The sequence below is a fragment of the Cygnus atratus genome, chromosome 10 (genome assembly GCF_013377495.2).
Source record: "Cygnus atratus isolate AKBS03 ecotype Queensland, Australia chromosome 10, CAtr_DNAZoo_HiC_assembly, whole genome shotgun sequence".
NCBI lineage: Eukaryota > Metazoa > Chordata > Aves > Anseriformes > Anatidae > Cygnus > Cygnus atratus.
Genome location: NC_066371.1, coordinates 18,366,916 through 18,382,961, shown reverse-complemented (window position 1 = coordinate 18,382,961; position 16,046 = coordinate 18,366,916). Strand labels below are relative to the sequence as shown.

General features: G+C 37.4%; 1 protein-coding gene across 2 annotated transcripts; it reads right to left on the bottom strand.

Moving 5' to 3' along the window:
• Window positions 1-1,304: 1,304 nt before the first annotated feature.
• LOC118253727 (haloacid dehalogenase-like hydrolase domain-containing 5) lies at window positions 1,305-13,637 on the bottom strand. 2 transcript variants are annotated; one of them, XM_035558422.1, is made up of 8 exons: window positions 13,494-13,637; window positions 12,151-12,360; window positions 10,972-11,084; window positions 8,922-9,015; window positions 7,637-7,670; window positions 6,599-6,773; window positions 4,446-4,634; window positions 1,305-3,651 (listed from the first exon to the last, which is right to left on the bottom strand). In XM_035558422.1, exons 1-8 carry the CDS (start codon window positions 13,635-13,637, stop codon window positions 3,252-3,254), a joined length of 1,359 nt encoding a protein of 452 aa, XP_035414315.1. In that variant the 3' UTR covers window positions 1,305-3,251. The 2 variants fall into 2 exon arrangements, with proteins under 2 accessions (XP_035414315.1, XP_035414317.1); XM_035558424.1 differs by lacking the exon at window positions 13,494-13,637 and adding an exon at window positions 12,525-12,566.
• Window positions 13,638-16,046: the final 2,409 nt, after the last annotated feature.

Here is a 16,046-nt window from a genome sequence, read left to right as displayed (position 1 = left end):
ATCCACTTCTGCAGCTCACAGGTCCACAGTCCACAGGAGCATCCCAAATTCATACCATTTTTCTTCCCTGGAAGTCCTGTTTCTGTGCCTGCTCAGGACTCCCCTGTTAGTACAGTAAGCTGCTCTGCGACCACCTCATCCACATCAAGGCAATGTTAGCTATTACAATAGTAACTCTACTGAAATGTTTTGACACTTCTTTTTTACAGTTCTCATCTGTACCACTTCCTGAGTGAACAGGAGACAAAATTCAAATTAGAAGTGTCAGTGTAGTATCTTCGTTTGTAAGACATCAAACAGTATAATGAACAATAATGCCTGCTTTTTCAGCAGTCATATTAATAAAAAGGTAAAGATGACAAGTCTTTTGCTGGAATTCAGGAAAGTAGACGGTATGGAAGCATTTTGGCACAAACATTTTCACTAGAATTTTAAATTAAAGTGCGAAGTAGACTGGGACTCATTGAGGGAGGAACACATGCTTTTCTACTCACCTTGCAAAGTGTGAGAACCTCTGGTAAAGAGATGCTATACCACTAACATCAGTAGTATTTCAAATACTGCAGTGAAAGCGTTCAGTATGCATTAACACTGGAACATGGCAATGAGGAAAGAGTTTGCTTTCAGGCTCCATTGCTAGCTCTATGTCAATTGTCGTTGCTGTAATAATTAGAGAATACAATTTAATTCCAGGGCACTTAGTTCAGCAACACTATAATGAAATTGTAGGAGCATCTAGCAAGTGGGTGCTGTGAGGTCTTTCACATTCAGCTAGAGCTCCAGATAAACATTCTCAAAGGTAACTCACTATATCCCTTCAAATCATTAAAATTTGTTTTTCATATTTCACCAAAATATTTGCCTGGCTCACTAGTATACCATGACCTGTGTCTACTAAGCTAACATTTCTCTCAAGTTTTGTAGTAGTTCCAATATGTATGTCATCTTTGTTCACCATACATGGTAACAACTACCTGGTTTTTGTTTTGTGCTGATACAGCTCCAAATCTAGTAGCACCCTAGAACACTACTGGGACTCAGTCATACATTCATCTGAAGAATCACATTAAAGATAACTCAAGCAGACTCGTCATTGCAAATGATCTAAGAGGACTACAGACTGAAAACCATCCTCCTTTTAGTGTAGTGAAAAAACAGTAGCCCAATTAGTAGCCAAACATAAGCATTTTAAGTTACTGTTTTCATGAGGAATTAAGTTTAAAAGTATATACACAGTTCTTTCATGAACCTTTTGAAATGTTCATGCGTATTTTTGGGGAAAAAGAAGAAAATGCAACAACGTGTTCTTTATCAACTTCCACATTTTTATTTCTTGCTTCACTGATGGTCTAAAATGGTTTCCAATAATAAAGAGCTCTGCAACATGCTTCAATATTGAAACAACACATCTTCAGTTATCCTGTCATCTTACAAAACCATAACTACTACTCTTTACTTAGAAAGATTCGGCATACTTTGCAAATAGTTGGCGTATTACAGAAATGTGCTAAAGAAGTAGATATATATTCGCTTCCTGTAACAATAAGAAAGGCAAGAATATGCAGCTATAATATTTCCCCAGTGAAGAAAAAGGAGATACACTGTTTGGAACAGTTTCCTTAAACTAAGAATCCTGGATCAATCAAGGTATGTTGAAAGTTACTTATGAAATATTACCAGTTATGAATCAACAGTCTTGACAGTTGAGAGAGGGATTAGAGTGATTTGCACATGGAAAAAACACAAGATAAGCCTGACTGCATTGTAGCAATTTTGATCTCTTCATGACATGAAGAGTTTTCAGATTTTGAATTCACGATAATAAACAGTGAAGAAGTCAGCCAGGAAGTCATTTCTCTTCATGCCACCACCTGTCTAAAATGGAAGACCCACAGATTTGTTTGTACAATTTCTAGTTTGCAAAACAAAAAATAAACAAGCAAAAGACAACAAAATAAAACCCATACCTGACTAGCTCCCTAAGGTGATTTCTGTGTAAGTTGACTTTGTTTTTAAATACACTTAATTGACTTACGTTTGCCAATCAATAAAGGACAGACATATCTCACAAGTACACTGTTACAACCAACAGAACTATTTTGAAAGATATCTTTTGGATTAAAATGTTTAAAAGTATTTTACAAAAATAAGGTAAAATAAATTACTTTTTTTTTTAATGAACAGATATAAAATCCATGAACTGAACACATAACATTGACACAGAGAAAATATATTAATTTAAAGGCCAGTTAACTACCACAGTGGTACGAAGCTTCAAGTAAATTACTAGGCACTTTTTGCCCAAATAACAGTCACACATTCAGTGGAGAAGTCCAGCTGAGAGAAATGCCGGAAAATTTCTAAAGCTTTCTAAAACTCTAAATTCCCCATAGAAGTGCAAATAAAAAGGTAACAACAAAAAGGCCAGGTATTATGCCATGCAGAACAGCCGTTGTTAGCTGCCTTTCTTCTATTCAGCTTTGCAGGAGTTCTAAAAATGGTGTTAACAACTCAACATTCATCAGCTTATATGGGCATTTCTTTTACAGATTTACATGTCAAAGTAGAGAGGCACTGCAGCTACAGACATACTGCAAAAACAGATAAGAAGAAATGCTGTGGGGTTACATGTGAGTACAAAGAAACAGAACATACTTGAATTTAGCACTTATTTGAAGCAACACATTTGAAAAAGTGCACAGTACTTGCAGAATATGAGAAGTCTGCATTACTTGCAGAATACTGTGATCATTACCGACCAATTTCTAATCGTGTGAACAACCCCAGCATCACAAACACCCCCAAAAGTTAGAAGCTAAATCTTTCAGCGAACAAAAAAATGAACTGTCACGTGGCAATTTAAGTACCAGTAATACACACAAGCCATTATGATAAAATAGCTAAAATATCTAAAAAAAATGAATAGGATGAAAATAAAGGGCAACTAAAGCAAGAAATTACATATTTTCAAATATTTTTAAAAGTATGATTTATACTTATATAATTTTATATTAAGTATATTAAGCACAGATTTTTAATGTATATAATTTTATATTAAGTACATTTAGCACATTAATCTGTGCTCATATATACTTATATTTATATAAATTTATATAAGTTTATATAAATGAAAAAGTAAAAAAAAAAAAAAAAACTTTAGAAAGTTTGTGGCATGATTTTAAAGCACGCTGTTGGATTTGGGGGGTGGGGAGGAGTGTAGCACTGAGTAGTCCTTAAGAAATCATGTAATCTCAATTAGGAGCAAAGTTCTCCAGATGAAAGATCAGGTCTACAGCAGCATCAACATCTGGTACAATATGATCTGGTTCTACTAAACCGGGATCAAACCTAAAATCTCTGTGGCCATGGAACACTGTTTCGGTTATGCTCTCCTTGGTATCCAAGGGTGCCTCTGTGTGAGGATTATAAACCCCAGTACAAACGAGAACAGACCTACAGTGAGTAGCAGCAGCAGATGCTAATTCATTCTCCCAACTGTTGTCTATTTCATCATCCTGAGAGAGAGCAGCAGACCCTCTGCCTCCAGCAACTTTGGCCTGAATCTGTGTTTTTGAACCTTTTCTGGAGTTCTTCTCTTCAAGATAGCGATTGTAAAGGTTAGCACCATAGACATCAGTCATGAGATTATCTCTGGAAATATAAGAAGTTTAGTCAGCAACATAATTTTAGTTCTCTGATTTCAATTTGTATGATAAGACATGTTTAAGGGTTTGATTTAACAGTTTAATTTATGCTTTACATAACTTCATGTAGACGTACACAGGAAAAAATCCAATCATATAGCTATTTTATTATGCCATTTCATCAACTATGACATTTAATAGGAGTAATTCTCCATACTGAAAATTGCAGATGTGGGTAAGGGGGAAAGGAAATCAAGAATAGATTTCAGCAGTCCATGAATGAACTTATTATATTTTCAAACATCTTGCAGATTCTGGAACACTCCCTAATACAACAGAGCTTTATCTCATTCTATGAAAAGGATTCTATGACGTCACTACATGCACAGTAGTGTATGACCAAGCTTAATGACACCACAAATCAATTCTAGCTCTAAATTCCTTAAAATCCCATTTTCTACTCAAAGCTTGTTAGGGTTATACCAGTAACTAACAAAACAGTCCTCCCACTGCCTTTTTGTTAAAGGCTTACAGAGCATATTAGAGAAATTTTTAAAAAATGGACATATAAACCAATTTTTGTACTTCTACAGAAATTAAACATATAAAGAGCTAAGTATTAAGTTTCTAGATTAGAAACAATGAGGTTTGAAATCATAAAAAGTACAACACAGTGCCAAGAACGTTAGGTAGTCCCAATGGTAGCATAATGGTCCCAACTAACCAAGTAAGAGCTGTGTATTTTAGTTTGCTGGTATTTATCTCATAAGTAATTTCCTCATTAGACTTATAACATCTTACCCAACAGCATAAAGAGTTTGAATAGGTTGCTTCCATTGTCTTTCTGCTGCTTGAGTCCTGATAAGGTATTCTGCGTACTGATAGGTCAGTTCACTAGGCTTGCCCATTAAGGCCTCATATTTCAGATCTTTGCCAGTGATCTTCTTATAAATGTTTTCCAAACAAACCATGAATGTTCCATGCCCAAACCTAAAAAGATAGAAAGACCTTGTGACAAATGAAATTTTATAAAGTATACAGCAAAAAATGAGTTTTTTTAAATTAATAAATCATATCCTGTTACCATGAATTTTCCCTCAATTTGCATGCAACATTTCCACCGCTGTTTCAGTAATAACTAGGTGCTGATTAGCTGAACAACGAAGACCTTAATGAAAAAAGTAATTGGGACAGCACAGACTTATCAGTTTTAAAAATGTAGCAATGATTTGCAATAGTGTTGCTTGTATGTAAGCAGGTGCTTCAGTTACAAAAGGGAATTTTTGAAATAATACCTAGCCTGTGATCTGCTCTTTGCAGTGACCAAACAGAATCAGCTGCATTAATAAAGAGGAGAAGATGAAAAGGAAAGTTGGAAATGGACAGAAGGAAAATTAACCTCTTTAACCACAAGAGTATACCAAAATCCACTCTGTAATATAAAAATGGGTTTCTCTCAAGAATAGAAGCAAAGGAGAATCATGGAACAAACTATAATTTTACAACAAGCTTTTGAAAACTCAATTATTTTACTCAAGCAAGCTGGTAACAGTGACAAAGGCTCATCAATCAAGCCAAACCAAGTCAAACCAATTAATTTAGAAGATGTAATTTCATGCTTTAAAAAAGCAGGTTTACTTCATTACTGAAATCAGGATATGGGATTAGGGATGAATTAATACATATCACTCGAGAAACAAGGAAGCATCAAAAACACTGTCAGAAGAATAAAAAGTTGCTATACAGCAATCCTATTTTCTAGAGTATACATAGTACTTTAGAAGAACTGTTAGGTACCTTCTTACGCACATAGATGAGTATAGCTGTTCAAACCAAGTATCTACAGCCTAAAAAAAACGTGTAACACTGATCTAATGAACACCAGAAGCCATCTGAGACATTGTGCTAATAAATTCAGTCTCTAGTGGCCTAGAAATTAAAATAATCTTTAAGAAAAAAGCTAGAAAGTTGGAAACAGCTGTAGCACTTAAGTATGGTAAAGAATTAGTTTTACCAAATTAACTATTCATTTCCTCTCTCTACCCTGTTTGTTAAGAAATATGAATAAATCAGCACACAATTATTTCCAGTACTTATTAGCAACAGCTTAAAACCACATTTTCCAGCAGGGAAGGTAACAGCACTGACGTACAAATCCGTCATACTGTCAAGCTCAAATGAAAAAAAAAAAAAAGATTTCAGTTTTAACACTGGATCTTTGCCAAGGAACACAACTGAAACTATGCATCTTATTTACTGTGGATATACTCATTACCTTACTCTAGTTGAAACCATTACATTTATATAGTTTGCTAATGTGCTAATTAGAGATGGTCTTTGCAACCAGGTAAGAATACCTGACAAGATCTTCTACCCAAGACCAAGCCCATTATCAAGTCACAATAACAACAATATCTATTTTGGTGTATGTTCAATTTTTACTATTTCTTTTTTCTTATGTTCCTTAAACAGTTCACTATGTTGTCTTCAGCTCAAAACAACTGCTTTCAACTAGCAGGGCAATTTCTTCACTCTACCAGAAACTGCAGGGTAGAAAACAGGAATACCAAAAAAGGACCTAATGAAATGAAAAAAAAAAAAAAAAAAAAAAAAAAAAAAAAAAAAAAGGTATTGTTTCCAATTTTTTTCCTTTGGACAAACTCTAAGGCTCTCAAGCAAAAATTTCTCTATTTTGCAAGTGGGGAAACAAAAAAGCTTTAGGTCTTACAAGCACTTTATCTCAAGTACCTAATTTCCTGGATGCAATAACGTAGGCAGTAATAAGGCAGCATTTGCTGAAAGTACACTACTTTTGAAATGTTGTATTCAAAGATGAGACCTACTGTGAAGCTACATCAAACATTTGTACAAAAATATTGATCATGGATTCTACTGAAAAAGTGAGGAAAAACCTAAGGTGCAACATAGCATACACACATTGTAATTGCATTTACCTTGGAGACTGTGCTTCAGCTACCCACATCAGATCCATATTACAAGCAAGTACAGGTATATGAGGGTAATTTTCATGGTGATATGGATTTCCAGGATAGCCACTTGTCAGCAAAACATCTATGATCAATTGAAGGTTGGTTTCCCATCTGACTGGCTCCCCAAACAAAACAACAGCTGTAAGAACAAGAATCACAAAACAGAGTTAACAGGGCACCAAACCTCTGACACAACTTGGTCTAAAGAGGCTGAGCAATTAATTTGATTTAACCATGAACTGAAGAAATAGTCTCATTACCTTTATGTTTTAACATTACATATCCATTCATTCACAGAAAAATCTTGGAAGTAACAAGACCCCAGTGCAACATCTATGTGTTTAAGAAATTATTTGTTTTTTTTTGTATTGGCTAAGTTGTTCCACAGCACTAAGTCTTATGTACCTTTGTGAATTCTGTATATTTACATACAGTATTAAAATAATCCATCAGTAATGTTATTTTGTTCATCTTAAAAACAAAATTGGGATACTGTTTCTAGACAACTTTCAGATCTCCAGCAATCACGATCTGGATTTTTCTTTTAACCCTGAAGTCCAGTTTTTACCTTACCTTCCTGTTTTGCAGGCAAAATGGGGATGTGAATATGGCCTACTGAAACAGGATGTTTCTCATACTACAACTCTGAAGTGACCCTCCTGACAACTGCAAGACCAAGACCCGTTATTTCTGAACTCTTCAATTCGTTCTTAATATTTAATAGGAATGCAACAATAGCCTGTTAAAGGAAGATAGAAAAGGAAAGCGGACCTCACCTTCCTTCTGAAGCTTTAAAAATACATGGTTGAAAATTGCACATACAAAACACTTTTCTCATGCTTTATACATTCCATATTAATGGCCAATGTCACTAATGAGGAAACTTTGGAATTGTCTCAACCAACTTTCTAATGAGGCCGTCAATTCTAATTATAATGAGAAGTACAATAAAGGTATTCCATCTATTAATGGACAGTTGCAAGTTAAGTAAAGATAACTGACCCTCAATCTTGGGAAGCTCCACAGCAGAGGGGTACTGAAATAAGAAAAAAGTGAAAGTTTTCTACAAGATTAAACAGCTACTACTATTTTTTAACAGAATAAATTCAAGTATAGTTCCCACACTTGCTTTCCACAACACTGACAGGAAACACACACTCTATTTTGGTGCAGCTACTGCTCCAGTACCTGATGTCAGTTCACTTACAAATTTGCATTTCAAGTTCTAACTGAAATCTCATGGTAAATGGACAGCAGACAAGTTATTGCATTCTACATATGGAAGCTTTCTACAATCTATTCAACCGCCTCTGGGAACATACAAAGCTTCAGCTGCTTATTTCACTTCTGTATGTTAAGTAAAGTATGGATGTTTATTTTTCTGCAGGAGTAACACAGGCCTCTGTCATTAACAACACATTTGAAAAATGTATTTTGAAACATATTTAACACTTCTAAGAGAAAATACTGTTAACGCATCATACTACATTTATTTGCCAAACAGTAGTTTCATGATTTCATGATTTACTTGTCATAGTGACAAACACATGAACATTTTCTTGAACTCTAAACGTGCATGGTTGAGAAGCAAGGGAAACACTGACATAATTAAGTTAAGAATTGTATGAACCACAACAAAGAATTTCTTGACTATCCATTGAAAAAAAATCTTCATTTACTGACCCTGCATATATTTAATATATGCATGCATTTGTTGTGTATGCATACATTCACTTCATATTGAAATTCTGCAAAATTCAGTTGAAACCATGGTGCTTATGTAAACTAACAGTATGTACTGTTAATATTTAAATATGCTAAAATAATGGTATAAACAGGTATAAATGGTATAAAGCAGTCCTTTGGAGAAAAGTTAGTTATCTGCAAATCATTCTTTACAATCAGATCAACCTCATAGCCTAAAACAGTACCAAGACCATCCCATACTGGAAGAAAAAACTAATTTCATCTTCCATACATTCACAGAAACCAGTAAGCTTTCTAAAACAGATTTTTAATTAGGTATCTGTAATAAGTTATAAGTTGTCTCACAACCGTAATTACAAAACGTAAAGATTTGTTATAAAATTAACATTAACAGAAAAAAGTCTATACAGTTGTTGTTAAAAATGTTGCAATAAAACAAATAGGGAAACAGGAAAAAAAAACTAAGTCAAAATGCAGCATAAAACAACAGCATTAGATCTGTAGTTTAAATATTGACCTCTACTGTAGGATGTCATGTAATGATCAAACAAAAAAAAATTAAAACAAAACACAGACTCACCGAAATATTAGGTGTTCTATCATGATCAACTACATCTAGCAAAGGGTATTTCTCCCGCAATGTTTCAATGGTGATGGGTTGACTGAAACCAAGACTGGGAAAACACCAGTTAAGGATACAGAATTGCTTACATTCAAAGACTTTTAAAAATCTATAATTCAATTTTAACATAAGCAGTTTATCATCTAGTAAAGCAAATTATTTAGGAATAAAAGCAACATATTAAAGACTTTTCTTTCATGAAATAAAAAGATGATCATTCCATTCTTTATATACAGAAGACCTGTATGCCTGAAATCTTAAGAGAGAAATTACGTAGAGAGCTTGCTCAAAATATGAGATTAAAAGGAAGAAGCCACACAACACCTGCAATATTCAAAGATTATCTTTACATAAATACAAAAAAGTTCATCTGATGGCAAGACAACAGGTTATGTAATCCTTATAGGAAAGAAATATGATCTTTCTGAGGAAAAAATACTCTCCCCACAAACCATGCTTTCCTTAGGCCATTATAGCTGCAGATGTATTTTCAGATAAACATAGTAAAGCTCAGTCTACTGCAAAACAATGAACTGACCAATAAAGGTTAATTATGCCCTACAGGTAGCGAAGATAAATTCAGAAATACACTAAAAAAAAAGGAAAGGAGAAAAAAAAACGGAGAAAATTTCCAGATCTGCATAGTAGTTCTCTTAAATGCAGATATATCCCATTAATTTTAACTTACTTAGCAAGACAATAATCAAACTAAAACTGCTCATTTGTGCAAAAAGCAGTTGGGACGCTATTTGCAATACTACTAAGACTTCTGCAATGAATATGCAAATAAGAGCTATTTATATATATCAATTATACAAACTAAGCCACCTGATTTTGTATTAGAATTAACACTACAGGCCACTTGTAAAGTTGTTTGAAAATAAGATTATCCCCTATAAGAATGCTATCCAACAAGTACACTTTTTATATGCTGAATTCAGTCCTGTAACACACTTAACATGTCTAACAAATTTTGGCAGGTAACTGGAAAGTTCCTTCAGTAATTTTTCTCATCTTTGAGCATGAAAGCAAACTTAGAAGTTGCATCTACATTTTTTACAGCTTATGGTTTAAAAGTACAGAAGGGAGTTACTGAAAGCATGAGACAACTTAAGGTCATTAAGTCAGAACCTTCAACAGTACAATTATATCAATGTAATTAAAGTTCTTTTTGACAGTTAGTACAGAAACTGAAAAAATATTTTCAAGCATAGGTTTACTCTAGATATTGGTTATGAAAACAATATTACCTGGACTCAGATGCTTACAAAAAGGAAAAAAAAAAAAAAAAAACAAGGCACAAAAGCAGAACCTACACCCTAGCTAGTAAAGCTAAGAACACACGTTTAGCAGGTTATTTGTTAATGCTGTGACACTCTCCTTTACAAAGCAGATCTCAAGCTGCTGAGTTAAAAGGAAGGTGTGATAAATAACAGATAAATAACACCCCATTCCACTAGCAGGGAATAACCTACTGGCACATGACCTGAGCAGGCTGGCCTGAAGAAGGTAACAGAAGATGAGAGAAACACAGAGCAACAAACTCAGGCTCTGAAATACCATTCCCAAGATAAGGCTAACTATACATATCATTTACTACATGATACTGTAGAGTGCCATACTCTCATCTCAAGAGGATAAAGGTTGGACCAGATGATCTTAGAGGTCTTTTCCAACCTAAACGTTCTATGATTCTAAGAGGGTACAAACCCTTTGTGCCAAAGGATCATTTACAAATATATGCCAAAGAAATATTTCTTTCTTCTTTTCACAGTAAAAAGGCATATAACAGTGAGGTGAAAAAGTGCAGAATAAAGTAAAGCAACAATCAACAAAGCGACCATTTTCAAAACATACATTTGATGTTAGAGTAGGAACTACCATAGCTTAATAATGAATTCTTAATACTGAATTTGTAGTGTTGAATTATTTGGTCTTCTGAACTTGATTAAGGAAAATACTTGAGCAGAAAGTTGCCTTTTTTTTTTTTTTTTTTTAAAAAAGATACTCTTGAGCAATATCCAGAAGCGGTCCTTGTCCAGATACAAGAACACATTTTTCATGATAACGTTTGAACATCCGCAGAGGACTGTGTGACATCATCACTTGGTCTTGTGAAATCTGTTTGAAATTTAAGAACAAAAGGAGTTTATTGGCTTTCAGGTAAGTGATTTATATGTAGATTTAATTAACAGGTGTGACAAATTCTATGAATTACAAAACAATCATACATATTTGTATAAAACCCTACCATATCATTTTTTTTAACTAAATTTCACAGTTGAAGTATTGGTAACATCCCCCTCTCAAAAAAAACATACATTGCTAATTGACATACATATCCCTTTCTGCTTCCATAATTATTCTATTCCACATCAACACAAGGTTTTCTCTCCTAGTTTTACAGAGTCATCAAATTAATTTAGAAAGCAAACAAGGAAGATGAACCAGCACTGCTCTAGTTCTAATTGCGGTAGATTTGCTAGACTGCAGCATTGATTTCGTTGTATTAGAAGACCTTCTTCTCCTAGTTTACATATCCATTCCTTTAATAGCTATGAAAACAGTAAAATGATTATCCTAGAAGAACTCCTACTACAAATTACTATCTACTACTACTACAGATCAAAAAAAATAATCCAGAAATAATTCAGATATCACATTTTACCCACAACATGTGTGATTTTCTATTGATGTAGAGCCTTACTGAAAGAAAAGGCACCGCAGAACTAACTTTATGGCTTTATCTTAGTAATGTTCAAACATAGTCCTCAACAATGCACCTGCAGAGCCCAAAGACTGGTGGGGAATAAATTTTTTACCACTTGTACCAACGACAGATAGGAGGCTCCAGTCTTCACATGAAGACATTCAGCTTGCTAGAGCAGCATTTCATGTTACTGGCACACATTTATTTTTATTCAGAAAGAGAAGGCAACTTTTAGTCCCACAGTAATAATTTTGCAAAGAAATACCATTGCTATTGGAAATATCAGTACCTTTACCAACGGAAATACCATTGTCATTAGCTTCAGACAGTATTTTTTACTTTTATAATACTTCCAGCAAAGCATTTCAGAGGGCTTAAGGGAAAAGCAAAACTCACTGAGCAGCATTTAATGGAATATAATACATTTGACAATCACTGAAAGTAAATAACTAAAGAAATAGGATTTAAGCTACTCACTGGAACTCCCAGTATATGAGACAACTGATCAGCTTTTTTCTGGCGAAGGCAATTCCCTGCATTGGTGACAAATACTACAGGCACCAAGAATTGTCCCTGAGAATTAACTAGCTTTTGAAAGGCTGTTTTTGCAGCAGGTATTGGAGTCTTTCCTCGTACCAGTACACCATCAATGTCAAAAAGAAACCCAAAGGATGGCAGAATGTTGAGCTGCAAGAAGAAATTGAAAAGAAAGAGTATATTAGTTATGTCCATGTGTATACATATTTGATAAAATATGCAATAGCTACACTGCAGTTAACACACACACCTCCACAGGGAAGGAAAGGATCTTTCATTTTTCCCTTTCTAATATGCCTTATAGGCATACTTACATGATACAATACTATTTGAAGGGACATACTGACAGAAGTCCAGCCCGCTGTGCACTGAGAAGGGCATTTTGCCCATAAAAGCATCACTTTGTCCCTCATCAATTATTCACTGGGTACATCTTTCCAGCAGCTGGGTACAGCAGAAATGGACACTGCCACCGCCATCACCATAAGAGACAGGAGAGGTAGCGACACTGCTTGACAAGTTCTCACTGCTGTCTTCTCTAGAAGACACAAACTGCATTTTCAAAACCCATACGTGAGAGCGTATTCCCCTACAAAGCCCCATTTAATAAGGTCAATATTTTAAAGGTATCGCAGTGTCGTTGATTTTATAGAAGTAGTTTTGTTGATCAACATTACATCCACAAACTCCCGCTGAAACGCTCTGCTTTCTCTCCTCTATAATCATCGACTGCTATTTAAAAACGAAACAAAAACCCTGCAACCATGTTCTCGGTGTAGGCTGCCGTTAAGGCCCGTTCCAACCCAAACCATTCTGCGGTTCCGCTTCAGGAGCGCTGCACCAGAAATAACGCGGCTGCAGCACAAGTGACACCACAGGCTTGCTGATAACCATACAGCAGTCTTTTTAGTCTTTTTTAAATTGGGATGTGAAATTTCTGAAACCAGGCTGTAACACGGTCACAGTAAATGCTGTTCTTCTCGCAAGTTTAGCTGTCTGAACACACCGTAGATAAAGAACGTGAACTTTACGGTAGCAGCAATTTGCCTGTTACAGCTCCATCAGGAGAAAGGAACTGAGAAGCGAGTTCCCAGCGGGAAATAACGGAACCAGAGCAGCTCACGCCTCGCTCAGAGCAGGAAGGAGCCGCTTCCCTCGCGCACACCGGGAAGGCACCGCCTCCTTCCGGCCGCCGGTTCCACAGGCCGCTGCCCCGCGGGAGCCCCCGGGCCCGGCTGCAGCCGCTTCCCGGTCCCGCCCGGTCCCGCCCCGGCCCCTCTCACCTGGCCGCCCCCGCTCCCCTCAGCCAGCGGCTCGGGACCGCCGGCGGGGGCGGCGCGGGGCCCGCTGGGCGCCGGGAGCCGGAGCGGCCGCCCCGCGGAGCCGCCCCCGAGGAGGCCGCGGAGCGCGGGCAGCCCCCGGCGCATGGCGGCAGCCCCCGGGCACTGCCGCCACCCCGGCCCCAAGCCGCCGGCCCCCGCTCCCCGCCGACCCCCGCTCCCCGCCCCATGCCGGCTTCTCCGCCCTGGGCGGGCGGTGCCGACGAAGCGGGGAGCCCCGCCCCGGTAAAGGCCCCGCCAGGAGGGTCCGGCTTCAGCCAGCGGGAGGCGAGGAGCGGAGCCCAGCTCTCCCGCCGGGGGAGCCCCTCCGGCCTGTCCGCTCCTCCCGGCGCCTTTCGAAATAGTAATAAGTGCGCCGTGTATAAACACGCTGCGGTCCGTCGGGTGCTGGATCTGTGTCGCAGCAGCGTCCCCCACGTACTGAAGTGAGGAACCAAACACAAAATACCATTAGCTAACGGATACCCCGCAAAGCTCTCTCTCCTTATCTTCCTCATCTGCTAATACGGATTAAGTAAATCCACTTATTTCCTTGTTCTCCCCCCCAAACACTCCAGGGAGAACCCGATCCTCCAGCGACTGCGCTGCACTTACCGCGACAGAGTAGGGAAGGTGTCTTCTGTCGGCACCACTCACGGGGTTGGCGTTAAATGAAACAAAGCTGCATGCATTTCTAGATCAGAAAAGTGCACAGAAACTGATGCAGAGAACAGAACCGTTAAAACATTCAGGAAGTTATTCCCTCAAATCCCAAGCCAAGACCATGCACAGCGCAGAACTCTGAAGCGGAAAAGAACACAAGCATTGTAAAATGATTATCGTCACCTAGACGTGTTCAAAGCTGAGTTATTACACCAATGGTGGAGTTACAAGCCTGGTAAAATCTACATCTCTAGAGTTGCACACCCAAAGTAAGAGTTAATGCAGGCGTACGACACTGTTGCATTCTCTAAGACTAACTACAAGTTCAGTTTCATGGCTTTGGCTACAGAAGTGTCCCAGCCCTAACTTCACCAGCAACGTAACAGCCTGTAAAGCAAACAAAATATAGGTATTTTGCTGTAGGTCACTGCCAAGAAACAATTATTCTGCAATTTGTTGGCTCATACATGGCTGAGGAGAACATTCCACTTAAAAACACTTCGCATTCAGAGCTGCACCGTGCTCAGCACAGAGGGTTCAACCAGCTGCCATTTTGCATTGCACAGTTCCAGATTGCGTTTTTATACATATATTTACTTTGTCTTGGTCAGTGGAGATCAGCATTTGCCTTCAATACTTTTCTATTTATTATATTGGTCTTGCTCAGGACTGTTAGAAACTCTTTTGAACACGAATGCAATTACTATCTTGTCCTGATTTTTTCATCATTCTTCCTGTTTATTCATTTTTATGCCTTTTCTCATTATCACATTGCCCTAATCTGTCCATTTTTGTCTTTCATGCTATAGATGTGTATGGTGACAGAAAGGACCAACCATAGCTATTACCAATCTCCCAAACTGAATCAGGCCATAATAACTAGTGTTTGTTTTTTCCTCCTCTAAATCTGGTTTGGTTATCTGCAGCAAATAGCTTAGCAAATCTGCAGCAAGACATGCATTTTTCTTACAAGCACTGTTCCACTTGAAAAAAATATATACTAAACAAAGAAAAGAAAAAAAGGACAGTCTAATAGAAGCATGGTTGGCAAGGGGCTGTTTACAACCAAACTTTAAATGCCTTTTTGGCAAGGCCATTTGGCAGCTCTCGTTTATTTATCTTTGCCTTTTCGTCATACTATGGTTTGGTGACTAACACTCCTGAAGCTTGACAAGGACTTAACAGCCAGCCTGCCAATTTATTAAGCTCCAGGAACTCTGTGGCTTAGTGCCAGGCAACAAAGCCCTTAGCTTTCACGTACTAATCTCTTCCATAGGTGAAGTACACTACTCTGATCCAGTCCTGCCTGTCCATAAACCTGTTAGCACATCCAACATGAAAGGAGCCTAGTCTTTCATTCTTGGTGGTCAGACATTTCAGGGAAGGAACTCTAGGAAAGTGTTATCTTTTACAGCAATACAAATAACCTGTGGATAAAGTACATTAGCTTTTCTAAAAGCAAGACTAGAAAACACTCAAGAGGCAGCAGCAAAAAGTAAAAACAGCTTCAGAAAGATACTTGCAACTCAGAGAACATGAAATTGAGTCAGAAACAGAGTAGTATGCTGCTACATTACAATATAGAGCTGAATATTAAAAGCATCTAGAAACTCTGTAGTCCCTGATGTGGTTAGTTGTTTATAGTGTATTCCCTCGATAGCACTTGTACTCCACAGCTACAGAAGTTTCAGTTTACAGAATTTAAAGTTTCATTCCGACTTGTATAACAATGTTACTCACTCAGACCCTAAACAAGCCCTTTGCTGTGATCTGCCTCTTTTCACGTGATACACAAGCTGTGAGCAGGTGGGGATGCCCAACTTCAAATCCTTGTGTGGATGACTGTTTATGACC